The 16243-nt window shown below is 37.4% G+C and overlaps 1 protein-coding gene across 1 annotated transcript; it reads left to right on the top strand.

Moving 5' to 3' along the window:
- The first annotated feature begins 1331 nt into the window (after positions 1–1331).
- LOC149175441 (uncharacterized) lies at positions 1332–2631 on the top strand. Its single transcript, XM_089422833.1, has 2 exons — positions 1332–1444; positions 2400–2631. The coding sequence occupies exons 1-2, from the start codon at positions 1332–1334 to the stop codon at positions 2629–2631; spliced, it is 345 nt and encodes a 114-aa protein (XP_089278959.1).
- Positions 2632–16243: the final 13612 nt, after the last annotated feature.

The raw sequence follows: 16243 nt of genomic DNA, 5'->3' as shown, positions 1-16243 counted from the left end.
CTTGAGTGTTGAGCTAAGACAATTACAGTAATTTACAAAATAAATAAAAACAAAATAAATGAAATTTTATACTAGATATAGTGTATGGGACCACTAGCATCCCTGCTTTTTGCATTTTGGAATTCAATCCTCTTATTATTCAAATTAATGATGAGCTGACCTAACTTTCTAACCATCTCCTCACTCAAAAGGCACTACCAAGGAACCGATGTTGACAAATTGTGATAATTGTCCTTGATGTTTGAAAGCATCACATTCCAAAATGAGATGCTTTTCCGATTTCACTACCCCATAAGTGCAAAAAGTATACACCCGCTCTTCCCAAGCTTCTTTAGGTCTTTTCCACCGACCTATTTTGTACCATATTTGATACGAGTTAATTCTTAATTGAGCAAGACAAATTTTTTTCTCTCCATGAAATGTTAACTCCAATGTACTCTTTTTATCAATATGTTTAAGACAAAATGTTAATTTCTAAGTAATTGTCTTAAACAACACCTTTGTGTAACCGTGTTTGTTAATAATTTTTTTGTTTTGGAACTTATATTTTTAAACTCAAAATTCTTCTAGTTCCAATTAATTTTAAAGAATGATGTACACTCAATCACTAAATTGATAAAATCTAATTTTATATTTAATTATTTTCACCAAAATCCCATAAAAAAAATCCTATACCCAAACCCCAAACCCTATTCCCCGCTTAAACTTGGATAATGAAAATTTAATAATTAAAACATATAATGTGGGAACTGACGGTGATCCAGTGATACCATAGTCGTTCTCGACCCGCAATTAATGCGGATGTGCTAGTGAATGGTTGCGTCAGACCGTCAATGGATTCTCAGTCATGATCTCTGTTACACTCCACTCAAAAATAATAAAGAAGAGTTCAAACCACCACTGGATCCCCATGCCTATTATCTGCTCCACTCCATTTAGAAAAAATAAAGAAAACTTGAGTCAAATCTTAAAACTGGATTCTCGGCCGTATTCTACTCCACTTAGAAATATTAAAATGAGTTGCCCCACTTTTCTATGAAAGGTTGCCTTCGGTCTTAAATTACACGCCACATGGATGGTTCCTCTTCTTCGCATCGCTGCGAACGTCGAAAGTAAGTGCGTAGCTCGTTGGAATTCCATGCTCTCCAAATAGTTCCAAGAAACAGATTCAATTATCATAATAACAATAGTTGTAGCCTCTATTTTTCTTATTCCTCAATTATTGACTTGTGAGTTCCATTTATCATTGTTGGCCTTATTTAAGTGACCTGATTGCGCAGAGAATGAAACCATTGGGCGAGATTGTGTTCGGTGTGGATTTGTTAATGATAATGATGGCTACATCATGTCGTATGCTCCATTTGAAGGTTGTGGGAGCGGGTGTTCTCTATCCTTTTGGAAAAAATGGTTTTGGTTTGAGATCAGATCTGGGCACTCATGGTATGTACGTTTTCTCTATAACATTATAATGGATACAGATATTGTCATATTATGATATAATTTTATTTGCGTGTTCTCTATCGTTTTGAAAAAAATGGTTTTGGTTTGAGATCAGATCTGGGCACTCATGCTATTTAAGTTTTTTCTATAATATTATAATGGATACTGAGATTATGTTTTATTATGATATGATTTTATTTGTTGAATTGAGTTTCTGTGATCTATATCAAGTTATGAGAAGATTTCAGTGTAAATCACATTATGATACATTTATTGATGCTTTTTGAACCAACTAGTGTGGTTCATCGTCACGATAAGTTGAAAAATCAGATCATGGCTGCATGTTAAATAGGGAGAGCAGATCTTCCAACAGTGAAGTTTGACAAGGAAACTGCTATATGAGACTAGGTAATTAGATGGGCTATATTTGACCATGTAACTGCTAACTTTGACTAACCAATCTGACTGGACAAAGGGATAAAGAAATGGACCAAAATTCTATTTAATACTAATATTTAATTATAGTAATTTTAATAGATAAATTTATTGAATGAATTAATACATATTATTATAATATATTCTAGATTGTGAATGTTAAAATAACAATTTTATAAATATTTCTTTTTAATTTTATTTATTTATTTTTCCCATGTAAAAATAATATAGTTTAAGACATTTAATGCATTTTTATATTGATTGTTGATCCTTTGAATATTTGATAATCAGAGAGAGATAAGTGACAATTTTCAGTGTTTCTGATTGCGAAATATTGAGAGAACGATAGACCTAAGCTCAAGGTACAGGCTCACTGCTTACTACAGATTTGACCATTACATCGGTAGAAACTAAACTTATTTTTAGATCTGCAGAGACTAAACTTATTTTCAAAATCAGTGATAAATATAAGAAATGAATTCTAATTTGATAGTAGGGTTATTGGTTCCAATCATTTTTTCCAGGCGAGGATACAGCGTTGTAGCAGCCAAACTAGATTTGTCAGCGGGATCAATTCGGACGGGTCGAAGACAAGGCGATGATAAAACTGCTGCAGGTTGTAGAAAGTCGTCTTGGATGCCTGATCCTGTAACCGGTTACTACATGCCGCAAGACCATTTTGGTGAATTCTCTGAAGTGGCCGAACATGGATTGAATGTTAAGGCCCATTCTGCTACCCGCCAGGAAGCAAATTGACGATGCTCAATTGATATGAATTAAATAGAGTTTTCTTATTCTAATTAAGGCATGAAGATGGACTTATAATTGCTTGTTTAGTGTAGCAGATTCTCTTGGTTGGAAAAGATGTACTGTTGATGGTCAATATCTGAATATCTACTCTAAAATATCTGAATGCTTTCCATCCAACCACATCTAACACACAGCTCATCAGCTCATCATACTCTTTTTAATTTAATGATTAGATGTGATTCTGCAATTAAAATTACTTCGATAACAAACTTGAAAATGATGAAAAAAAGATGAAATTTAAAATTAAATTCCAATATGAAAATTATAAATAATTATATGATAATCAATTCTTTTATAATATTATTTTTTTCACCCTATAATATTTAAATATAAATTTATAATAAAAAATTTCCATTATATAATATCATTCCGTATAAAAAAATATTTACTAAATACAAATTAATATCAGCCTAAACAAAAATAAGAAAGATGTGGAAAACAAACTAAAATCAATATCAATTGATGCAATAATTATAATATATGTACAATCATTAAGGTTCATTTATTTTTTAAGTTTATTAAAATGAATAAGATGTTAAAATCTATAATCCTATATTAAACTTTAACTATCAATATTAATTCAAATATCCGGAGGACTTAACTGAATTTATATACTCACATGAAAACATACGTAAGACGGTTTGTAATATCGTCCCCATCCAACCTTCCGTTGGTTCAAATCCCATGTAAGGACCCCACTCCATTTTGTTAAGCGAAAATGCAGTTTGTAACACGTTGTGTTCCCCCTTGGATAGATCCCTAATGATGTATATACAATTATATAAGAATGAAAAATATATACATTTTGTTGGAAGAATCACCGCAGCTCTATAGAATCTGTAATTTCCACCCTGGGGATCCTAGTGACTGGCTTGTAATGTTTACCAAAACCTGCGGGTTTTGGTGTAACGGCAAACCTCCACATGGTATCAGAGCTTGGACCCAGGTTCGATTCCGCCAAGTTGCGTTTGAGGGGGGGTGTTGGAAGAATCACCGCACCTCTATAGAATCTGTAATTTCCACCTTGGGGATCCTAGTGACTAGCTTGTAATGTTTACCAATACCTGCGGGTTTTGGTGTAACCGCAAACCTCCACACATTTAAATATACATAATTAAGGTAAGAATCTAAATCATTATGTAAACATATTTATAGGTCGCATATAAAATTATTTCTTTGTATATATTTATTAAATATATTTATTTAATAAGGTTAATATATTTAATAAGGTTTATTTTTTTAGACCCTTTAACATTATTTGAAGTTTTTTATTCTGTTGTTTACATCATTCCTTGTTCTGTGGAACTCTTTATATTGGGGAGACTGATCGTTCTATTAATCAAAGGATTTGTTCTATTAACTAGAGGATTTGTGAACATGGTGGAGACATCAAACATGGGAGGTTGCACTCCTCTGCCTTGGTAGAGCATGCAAAAAAAACCAATCATCACATTGCATCAAAGAGGCTAGGGTCATTGCAAGGATTAACCATTTTCATCATCGTAAGCTTAGGGAGGCCCTAGAAATTGAAAAGCCTCCTATTGAAATTTAATCTAAATAGAAATGATGGCTAGAACATGAGCAAAGCTGAATTCCTAGGCTTTCTTCCTAAATTAACTATTTATTTATTTTCAATTTTAATTTTATTATTAAGAATATATATATATATATATATATATATATATATATATATATATATTCTATATGTCACCCTTTAGACTTATTAATATTTATTTTAATCTTATTTATATATTTTGACATTATTATTAAATCTCTTTTTATTATTAGTACCCTCTTAATTTAATTTTATTAATTAATATTTGGAAATTGAAATAAGATATTAATATTATAATATTTATTAGGGTTGTAAAGGATTAAATAAATAAATTATTTTATTATAATTGCTTATAATATATATATTTTTGATCATATTATTAATCATTAATGACTCTTTTAATTTAATTTTAATTTGAAATAAGATTATTAGTACGACTTCCTCTTAGAGTGCCCCGCGTACAACCACATTAGATCTTAGTTTCACAATCTTTGTTACAATACTAACCTTCCTAGCCTTTTACAATGTCAAAATTATAGTGAGCTCGGGAGGCTTCTCTCCAAGCTTTTTGAGCATAGGAATAAAATCTTATATCAAAATAAATAATTTGTTTCTTTAGGTCTGATAGAGCAATGTTTGGTCTCAGCAGAAGTTAACCATCATCATCATCAATATTATGTAAATTAATATTTATTAGGGTTATAAGGGGCTAAATAAATTTATTATTTTATTATGACCTCTTATAATATTTTTATCAAAATAATGAAAAATAAAATTATTTAATTGATTTAACTTAAACTTTTTTTATTCAAATCTTTTCTTTGCTCTCACTCAAACTAATCGTTACTCGCTAACTGCTAGTTAGCAGCTCTCTATATCTATTTATTTCATTGCCCAGATCTGTACCTCATCTTACAAGTCGATAAGAATATTTCTTATGTGACTTTTTTCGAAAGATGTTCATAATAAGTTTAGTTCAATTCACCTACAGAAACCACTTTTGCAAACAAAAAAAATATATAATTAAATAAATTATATAAAAATATAATAATGCAATATGTATAACTATATAGAAAAAATTGGAAAATGATTTCTACCAATAAGGTAGCATAAAAAGAATTGCATAGTGGTTTTTGGCAATGAATCTTCTAAGAAAATGTATGAGTGTCTGTCAGGCCAGGCAGTAACTCCTCAAAGCAATTCATATATTTCATTTAGGTTGGTATTTATTATATACAGGAGGGAGAGGTTGTTCATTTCATCTCCCGGTGACTATTCATATTCTCCATTATTTATTTACATCAATTTTAGTTATCCACCCAATCCTGATGATTAGGTGTCAACATTCCCTCCCTTAATCTGAAGAAATGTTCGTGATTCCAAGCATCATTCTAAATCTTTCAAGCTTTTCTCTTGCAAGCGCTTTGGTGAAGATGTCTGCAATTTGCTCGTTTATGGAACAATGGCATAGATGGATTGTTTTGGCTTCAACATGATGTCGAATCAAATGATATTTAGTATTGATGTGCTTCATTCGATCATGGAACTTTGGGTTCTTGGCCAACTTTATTGCAAAGGTATTGTCAATCATGAGTGGAGTTGATTGTACTTGTTTTACCTGCTGCCACACAATTCCCTTGAGCCACACAATTTCTTTTGTTGCCTCAGCTGCTGCCACGTATTTTGCTTTTATTGTGGAATCCGCTGGAACTGATTATTTGCGTGATCTCTAGGAGATAACTCCTGATCCAAGACTCATAGCATATCCTGAAGTAGATACCCCAGTTTCTTTGTCTCCATCGAAGTCTGAATCAGAGTATCCAATCAAGCTGAAGTCGTCCACCCGTGTATACTTGATTCCAAAGTCTTGTGTTCCCTTCAAGTACCTTAGAACTCTTTTCGCAGCAGACCAATGTCCCTCACAAGGCTTTTGCATAAACCTCGAGAGGATTCCAATAGCAAATGAAATGTCTGGTCTGGTAGTAGTTAGGTAGTTGAGACTTCCTACAAGCTGTCTATACTTTGTTGCATCCTCAAATTCTTTTCCTTCAATAGATGTGAGCTTTAAGTTTTGTTCCATTAGAGTAGTAAGAGGATTGCATTCTGTCATGCCAAACCCGTTCAACAGATTTCCAATGTACTTCTTTTGAGAAAGAAATATGGACTTTGGATGTTGAGTTACTTCAATACCAAGATAGTAATAAACATAGCCCAAATCAGTCATTTCAAAACTTTTCCCCAATTCCTTCTTTATGGATGCAATGTAGCTTTCATTGTTCCCTGTCATCAAAATATCGTCTACATATACCACAAGATATACAAATTTTTTGCCAACTTTCTTGATAAATAAAGTTGCATCATCAAGATCATAACGTTTGAAATTGAGTTTCAGAAGATGCTTAGTTAGTTTTTCATAATAGGCTTAAGGTGCTTGTTTGAGGCCATACAAGGATTTCACAAGTTTGCATACTTTTTGTTCATGTCCTTTCATAGTAAATCCTTCAGGCTCAGACATAAAAACATTCTCTTTTAGATATCCATTCAAGAAAGCAGTTTTTACATCCATTTGATGGACTTTCCAACAGTTCTGAGCTGCTAGGGCAAAGACTCTCCAGATGGTAGCCCATTTTGTTGTGGGGGCAAAAGTATCCTCACAATCAACCCCTTACTTCTGTGCAAAACCTTTTGCCACAAGCCTGGCTTTGTGCTTGTCAAGTGAGCCATCAGCTTTATACTTATTCTTGTAGACCCACTTGTAGCTAATTGGTTTGGTTCCTAATGGAGGATCAACCAGCTTCCAAGTGCCATTCTTTATGAGGGCATCATACTCCTTTTGCATCGCTTCTTTCCATTCATCATTAGAAGCAACTTCCTTGAAGGAAGTTGGTTCAAATCTGTAGACAAGTTCAATTCACAATCATAAGAAACATCCATATCAATAGGTGAATTAGAGTCATCTATATCACCTCCATTTTGCCGGCTTCAATTTCTAGTTCCTGTCTTTACAACCTCATCAGGATGAACACTTTCAAGTGTCTTTGTCAGCCACTTTGGGGGACCTTTCTCAGATGGCCCAGGATGCTCTGTTGATTAAGTTGGGACTGAATCCAGATTCAGTCTCCCAATTCTATCAATCACATCACTTAAAGCATCATCCGTTATTGGAGTTTCATGCGGAGGAGAGAGATCTTCAAAAGAATATTCCACATGTTGATCTAGTATAGGAATCCTCCCTTCAAGATGTGGAATTTGATTATCAAATTCTTGAAATGATCTTGCATTTGCGAATCTATCCAAGCGATCAAGTTGCCGCTCAACAACATTGTCAATTTTGGATGATTCAAGAAAAATTACATCTCTAGGTACAAAAAACTTTTTATTGACTTCATCATAGAGACGGTATGCTTTGGAGGTGTTTGAATACCCTAGGAAGATACACTTACGACTTCTTGCACCAACTTTGTTTCTATGTACTTTTGGTATCAAGGCATAACAGGTGGAACCAAAGACCCTGAGATGCTTTACCGAAGGAACATGCCCATACCACATTTCATATGGAGTCTTGTTTCTAATAGAATTAGATGGACATGTATTCTTTATATATGCAGCACATAGAATAGCATTAGCCAAAACATTATTTTTACATTTTTGAAGAAGAGCATGGAGCGTACAATATTTAAGATTGTCCTATTCATTCTTTCAGCTACACCATTCTGTTGGGGATTATAAGGTACAACCATTTGATGTTTTATCCCATGTTGGTGAAGATAGTTTTCGAATTCATTTTATGTGTATTTTTTTCCATTATCAGTGCGAATAGACCCAATATGAGATTGTGCATCATTTCCAATCCATTTATGAAAGTTCTTGAATGTTTTAAAAGCATCAGATTTTTTCTTCAATAAATAAACCCAACACATTCTGGTGTAGTCATCAATAAATGTCATCATATATTTATTTCCATTTGCAGAAGGAACAAGCATTGGACCACATAAATCTAAATGGATGATTTCAAGTTTTTTATGTGCTCTTGAATGTGAATCATGAAAAGTTTGTTATGCTTTCCTAGAAAGCAAGCATCACATTGCTTAAATTTCCTAGGAATTGTAGGCAAACCAGCAACACCATTTTTCTTTAACAAGTGGAGGCTGTCATAGTTCAAATGTCCAAATCTAGCATGCCATAATAAACTTGACGGAAGTGTACCTTCTTCATAATGAGAATTGTATGAGAAATGTTGTGCATAAGTAGAGGTACCTTGCAGCTTGAGAAGCCTTTCTTCTTCTATTCTCCTCATGACAAGTGAGTGGTCATATGCTTTTCTCACCTCAAGTTTTCCATCAAACATATGAATGGAGCGACCTTGCTGGCGGATGTGGAGAAACGACAACAAGTTTCTCTTCAGTTGTGGGAGATATAGACTATGATGTAGAAGAAAGTCTAGAAGACCAGGCAATTTAAGCCTGATTGTGCTAAGCCCTGATGGCTTGATTCTTGATTGGTCTGCAAAGTATTCTACTCCATCAACATTGTCAGTAAATTCTTCAAGAAAATCTTTTCTATTAGTCATGTGGCAAGTTGCTCCTGAATCAAGCAACCAATCATTTTTCCAAGAAGCAAGTGAAGCATTAAATAAATCTTCATTTACTCCAATATTACATTGTGCCACAACATAGTGAGTGGATTCAAGTGCTTTACCTTTGTCTGTGTCATTAGTTTTACCTTTCTGTTGGTTTCTTTGTTGCTCAATTTTGTCCCAAGGTAACGTGCATGTAGAGGCATCATGTGATCCATTTCTTTTGCAGTGTATGCAGTGCAAATCTGCCTTTTCTCCTTAAGTGTGTCTGCCCCCCTGCCTCTAAAATATCTTCCTCTTCCTCTTCGACCACCTCTTCCTCTGAAAGAATCTTTAGCATGATGCTTTTCTTTATGAGCAAGGCACACAACCTCTTTAGAAGATTCAGGGGCTGTCTTCTTTCCAAAATCTTTCTCCCTTTCAACAAATTTTTTCACAAGAGAGTCAAAGGTAATATCTTTAAGATTTCGATTTGATTGTAATGACTCAAGATAATTAGAGTAAGTAGGATAAAGTGCCTTGAGAAAAGTGATAAGAGGAATATCCAAATCAATATTAGTGGCTTGGATATCATGCATTATAGACTTTACTTTGGATGCAAGAACAAGAGGATCATTATTTTGCAATTCAAGAGTGAAGAGTTTATTCATAAGTTGAACAACTTCAAGTGTAGAATGTGAGTCATAGAGTTCTTTCAGCTTTTGTAAGTATTTGAAAGTAGTTGAAAATGGCGTAATATGGTGACTCACCTCTTCACTTATAGATGTTGCAATTAATGCATAGGCTTTGTTGTTCTTATTTTCACAAATGGCGAGCTCTTTGTCTGAGGTAGTGTTGGCCGAATAAGTCGTTCTTGTGGACAAGACCGATCTCCCTAGTATCAAAAGATAGTCTAGCAACAAATGGACAAACAATCTATCTTTCTCTAAACATATGCGATTTATAAATAAATACTGCAAAGTGTTATAGACATTTTTGTGCCTTACAGCTATAAGCATGAAATGTCCATAATCTAAGGGATCCAAAGTCCCTAAACATGTTGTTCCTACCCCTAGAGGAACAAGGCTAACAAACCACAGCAATTCACAGAAGTTCTCCACCAGAAACTGCTCAAAAACAAGTCAATTCAAGATCAATTCAAGAGCTCCACTAACTGTCTGCGCTAAAATGAAAAGTCTGAACTGGCTACCTGCGCTGCAACACAGGTAGAAGCACTACCAGGGTGCGCTGAGCAGGAATTGACAAATGGCAAGTTCATTCAACGAGGTGTCGAGACCCTGGAAGCTTCCAGAATCTTCCTCAATGACACTTGCCTCAGTGAATTCGACTAATGATGAGTAAGAGGTTCTCAACCTCCAAGTGGAAGCAAGTACCTCCAAGTGGAAGCAAGAACTGACAGAGGAAGAGGACACTAGTTAGATCTCAAGCTGACTCATCCTCTCTCCAAACATCTATATATGGATCTCTCCTCCATGAGATCTAGGGGGCTGGAATTTTGTTATTGCAAAGAATTGTTGTTGGTTTGAGATTGGAATCATTGGGTGCTTAATGCTTTGAAGGGAGGTGAAGATAGGAATTTCATTTGCTCGGAAGGAGATGCTGGATTGGAGCCTTCTTGGTTGTATCTCTTCCTGAACCTTGTTATTCATCAATAAAGCTATCTTGGTTTCTCCTATACACTGATGTATCTTTGATGTATGATTGCATTAGTATGTTTAGTTTATTTCTAATCCTGAACTAGTTATGAATATGAATCTATGTATTTTTGTAGTGTTCTCTTCTTGTGATCTTGCAGGGACCTGTTGAAGCTGGGCGAGCGAGAAGACAAGTAGCTGGGAACTCTCAAAGAGAAGAGACACCGGATCGAGGGACAAACAGAAGACACCGGTTAGTCCATCCATCTCTCTTCATTCTTAATTCATAAAGGAAGAATACTAGAATAGTTGTTTCTGTTTGTTGCTAAGGCACTGTCACACCTTAGGTGGATAGGATCATCCTGCATAGGCATTTTTCCCCACAACAAATTGGCGACTCCACTAGGGAGATCTGTTTAGTCATTTTATTTGTGTCTCTATCATTGTTTGTTTCATAGACTCAACAGCAACAATCGAACTGCATCTGCTATTCTCAGATGCAAAGTAGACAGCTGCTGCTTTGATCCAATCACTGGATTTGTCTATGATCTGAACAATGGACTCACAAATGATTTGATAATCCTTTGTGATAGATCTTAGTCCTCCCTCAAAGCATCCCTTTGAATGTACCTTGCTTGTTGCTTTTATTTGGCCTGAAACCGTAGATTAATCAGCAAACTGTGACCCAGAACCCAATGAGGAACTCTCGTTTCTCTTTCAGCGCAGACCCTGTGAAGAGGTTCTGCATTTCAACGCAGGTCCCGTGAAGGCTACCTGTGCTGAATGTCAAAACCTCTGTGTTGAGGGTGCGTTGATCCAGTTAGGCCTTGTGCAACTGGGGTTCTCTGCTCTGTTTTGCCTTGTTTTAATCTTTGTTTTTTGCAGCCTGTAACCAGCATAGGTACCTGTCTGATAACTCCTTTTCTCTGCTTAAATTCCGCCTCCTTTTGTACAAAAAGACTGTGAGTGTTTTTATGTGTTTGTGGCGTCATTTACAATTTTCCTTTGCAAGAGTGAAATAATCATCCTGTAGCCCTTGATTCAGATCTATTGATTGTGATCTTAGGAGAGAGTTCATTGGCTGTTTACAGTTGATTATAAATTTACTTTTGCTTTTGGTTTGAGTTTGTCTCTTTTAAGTGTCGAAACAAGTGTTCATTTCGAAAGTCGTAAGGTGTTGTATTCTCTTCTACCCTTTCTGATTTCGAAAAAGTAAACTTGTTTGTATTTGTCATTTAAAAGCAAATTCAAAGTTGTGCGAAAAGCTTTCTTTTTAGGCATCAATATTAAGAAAGCGAAAAACAAACACTTTCATTGTGCATTTGCATCTTGATAGTTTGCATGCTTGATTTAGGAAAAGTGCATTAGAGTGTGCTGATTGCTCTTTGAGAAAAGATGGTGTCTTTCTTTTCCCTTTGTAGCTAGGATTTTCATTGTTGAAAAGATATAAAGCTTGCTTATCATCTTTAGACTGCATTTAGGAATTGTATCATACATCTCGTGGTGATCCAGAAAGGAAAACTTCTAAAAAGATCAACCTAAAATAAATTGAATGAACTTAACAACGCTTTGCAACATAATGCACAACATAGAGGTCTAGGCTAGAGACGTGTTCCGGCGTCGTAAAGCCTGGTGACTGTCGATCTCGCTGATGGTGGGTGATTCCTCCTGAGGGACGATAGCGCCAGTACGGATTGTGCTCCCACGTACTGTCGCGTATATATTGGGAGACCCCTATAGGAATATAACTTTTATCCATAGGAAGCCGTGTCGGCCGCCCTACTGATTGCAATGCACTGAACACAGCATTCAGGAAGATCGACCGCCCGTACCCTAAAAAAGTATTCTGCGGTTTTGCGAAAAGTTTGGCACACCCTCTGCCTAGAACTCCAGAGCAGTTCCTTTTGGCCTTTTTCAGACTCTATAACGGAAAAAGTCCATCCGAGCATTTGTCACTTCGGGCTCGTTAAAACATCGAAGGAGACTAGAGTCATCTTTAGCTTTTTCTCGACTCTTTAAAAGTGAAAAAGCAAGTTGTGTCTAAAGCGTCTAAAAATTCATTCAATTCGGAAGCACACTTTCCCCTTTTTTTTATTTTGGTTTATCAAGTAATCCGCAATCGTGGAAGAAATTCAATTGAAACCCCGTCGTTCGCGGAGGCTTACGAGTCAACCGTCTTTGTCTCCGGAATCGAAAACAGTACGGACAAAGCGAACTCGTTTAACCGGTTCGAAATCTCCTATCAAAGTTAGAACAAGTGTTCCAACAACATTTGAGATTCCGGTCACTCCAAACATTTCTAGAACCCCTGCCCCTACAGAAGAAGTTCAACAGCCACAGAGGGACAGTAATACTGATCCTAGTCTGAGAGCAATTACTTGCGTTACTGAACCAGTTCCATCCGCAACCGGTTCAGAGAGTCTTGCTCCTCAAACATCTGTCGCTGTTGATTCAACCCCTTCTTCGGCACCAGAAATATTTTACGGACCTGACGGTCTTCCCCTTCCACCTGGTTTGATTGCAATAGAGGAAATTGTAGAAGATCCGCAAGCAAGTACTCCAACACATTTTGGAGTCGGGGTCACTCTATTTCCTTCGACATCGAAAGTTAGCCTACCACAAGTGGAAGTTCATGTAGAATCGCTAGGAAATCTATTGGATAGACTCAAAATGTTTGAACAACCGTCAACATCTAGGACTGTGTCGAATGACACAGCGACAGCAGAGCTCCCTGCCGTCACTCTGACAATGTTTGCCGGCATACCATCTGTCCCGACTAGCTCACAATCGCTAGAAGGAGTCCATCCAGGGACTATTTCGATAGTGTGGTCCGTTCCTGTTTATTCCTCCGGAATAATATCCGGCAACTCTTATGTTGAGACTCGACAGATTGATCCATTTGGAGGTCAATTTGGGCCATCCAGTCCCCAAGGGCAATCAATCCCCTTGAGCTCCGGATTACCACCGTATGGGGGGCAGTATGCCCTTTCATTACCCCCTCCGGGAGGATATCCATACGGGAGTTCTCAACAGTATTCAGGTTATACTGGAGTTACGACGAGTGGTTGGGTACCTATGCTACCCCAACAACCAAGAGTTGTGTATTCTATGCAACAATGTGTACCTATGTCGAACATCCCGACAACACCAGCTATTGTAACAATGTCACAAGTTCAAGCGATGCCTGTTGTATGTCAGCCTCAGATTTCTCAGGTTGTAATGCAACAGCCCCTTGACCCTGTGACTCAACCACAATCGCCAACTGGTGGGGCGACACAGGTCCAAATGGGTACAATTACCGCACATCTTGGTCCGACGGTTAGTATAGCACAACAGAACATGGCTTCACAACCGTGGCTGGTGCAATACCAACAACCACAATTCCAACAAGTGTACCAAGGTTCTGAACAGCAGATATTTGCGAACAGTGGACAACCGTACATTCAAAACGGTCAAAATCAACCACTTTACAGTGGTTAAGTCCACCAACCGTATTAGTCGTACCAGCATCAATTACATTATGCTGGTATGCAAAGGCCAACTGCCCAGGCAATTCCATCGTACCCTGGGTATGCTTCACCTAATCTGAATCAACAGTTACCATTCGTGGAAACTTTAGAGTTACCCGATTTACACCGGTTAACAAATGATCCAATTGCTTACGCCCCTTGGTGGCCAGCAATTCCTCACAAACTTCCATCGGACATTCCTAAATTTAATGGAAATCTAGGTGAAGACCCATCAAATCACGTGATGACATTTCATCTGTGGTGTTCATCAAACACCCTAAACGATGATTCGATAAGGTTTCGCCTTTTTCAGAGGACATTGACGGGTCTAGCAGCCAAATGGTATATTGAATTACCTAGAGCTTCGTTCGACAATTTCAGCACCCTAGCCACGACTTTCTTAACCCATTTTCAATTACCGCTAAGGTATGAAACGGGAACCAAAATCTTAACCAACTTCAAACAGACAACGGCCACTCATATATCCGATCATATACATGAGTGGCGTCGTTGTCGTAGGATGGTAAAAACGTACGTTCCCGATCAGCTATTAGCTGAATGGTTCATCAAGTCGTTACTTCCTGCCATAATGGAAGATGTGGCCAAGGGGGGAGTCGTAACGGAGGAGCAAGTTATTGCTCGTGCACAATATCTAGACTTAGTCTACACTCAGTCTGGCACGCTCTACGACAAAATACCTGACGCCCCTAGACCAGAGTTCTCAATTCCTCCTCCTCCTAAATCAAATAGTGACTCTCATGCCGGCGATGGTGTGATTGGCACGAGAAACGTGAAATCGACAAAGGCTTCGTCCAAGAAAGCCCGTAAGATTTCAGATCAAAATGCAAAAGAAGAAATTCTTGCTTCGGAAGTAAATGCCGTATCAGCAGATAAGGGCAAAGAAACCAAACAACCAGGAAGCAAGAAGAAGCAAAACAAAGGGAAGAAGAAGAAACAGGGTGAGTCATCTCCCGAAAAAACCTCTTCAAACCCTCCTGGGAAAGGGAAACCAAAAAATCCATGTTTTATATGTGATGAGGATCATTGGACAGCCAATTGTCCATACAGAGCTGAGCTTAAGAAGTTCTTTAAAAGTCCAAAAACCTCAGCTGTGTTGACTGATCCGTTCCCAAATCCAGGTACAAATCTGGTTGATAGTGGAAATGCTTCCCCGTCGCAAGTGCTAATGTTGTCGATTTCCAAGCAACAAAATGATGCTTTGATTTCGACAAGGAATAAAGATTACGGGAATCCGCAGCTGTCGAACGACAAAGGTAAAGATCGACCAAGTAGTTCGACAACGACTTCGACAGAAGTTGTACCACCCATCATTCTTGAATTAACAATAAAACCGCCAAAGGGAGTAGTACACAAGTCGACATTTAATCCTCGCGCCAGAGCGGCGCAGCATTATAACATAGTCGAAGATTTGGCCCAATCGCCATCCGCTATGTCGACTCTTGAAGTACTACAAAATTGTCCATCCCAAAGGCAGGCTTTGTTATCGGCCATTGGTGGGGTTGATCCTAAGGATTCCAATCTTGTATCCTTCGACCACAAAGGATACGATCCTCAGTTACCAGCTCAACTAGCTTTCCTTATTCAAGTGAAAGCCCTCAACAAAACTGTTCACCGGACAATTATTGATGAGGGGGCATCTACATGTATTATGTCGATGAGTTGCTGGAAAACTTTAGGATCTCCAACCTTGTCGTGATCTTCGACGACATTAAAAGCATTCGACGGAAGGACATATACCCCGTACGGTATCCTAAATAACTTGAAGGTTGAACTAGGGGGAAAAACAGTAGAAATAGATGTTGAAGTCATCGATGGGAATCTTGACTACAACATCCTACTGGGAAGACCGTGGATATATGCCATGGCAGCTATAGTGTCGACCTATTTTAGAAAGATCGCATTCCCTTTTCAAGGAGGAATTACGATCGTCGACCAACAAAACTTCCTCCCTAATGGTTCACAAGTTACAGGAAGCATTCCCATGATCCATGAAAGCAACCATTCACTTCAGAATATTAGAGTAGGCCTACTGAAAGACCCCACATTAATGGGAACTTTCACACTTCCACCTCCAATCTATATAGGAGAAGTAGCGTTGGTAGGAGCCTGTAACATGATATCTTCCACGAAGATCTCAAAAGACGATATCGACATGGATCATGCAATGGTTTTGCCCCCAAGCCCAATAGAAATATTGTAGCAATCAATGTTTCGGGCATGGGAGGCGAACCCAAATCAACGCTCATCAAGCGTTTGGGTAGAT

Source organism: Pinus tabuliformis, chromosome 4_1 (assembly GCF_031772625.1).
Source record: "Pinus tabuliformis cultivar Carrire ecotype Pingquan chromosome 4_1, CPIR1, whole genome shotgun sequence".
Lineage (NCBI taxonomy): Eukaryota > Viridiplantae > Streptophyta > Pinopsida > Pinales > Pinaceae > Pinus > Pinus tabuliformis.
Note: the sequence above shows the minus strand (reverse complement) of the source record. Positions and strands in the feature narration are given on the sequence as shown.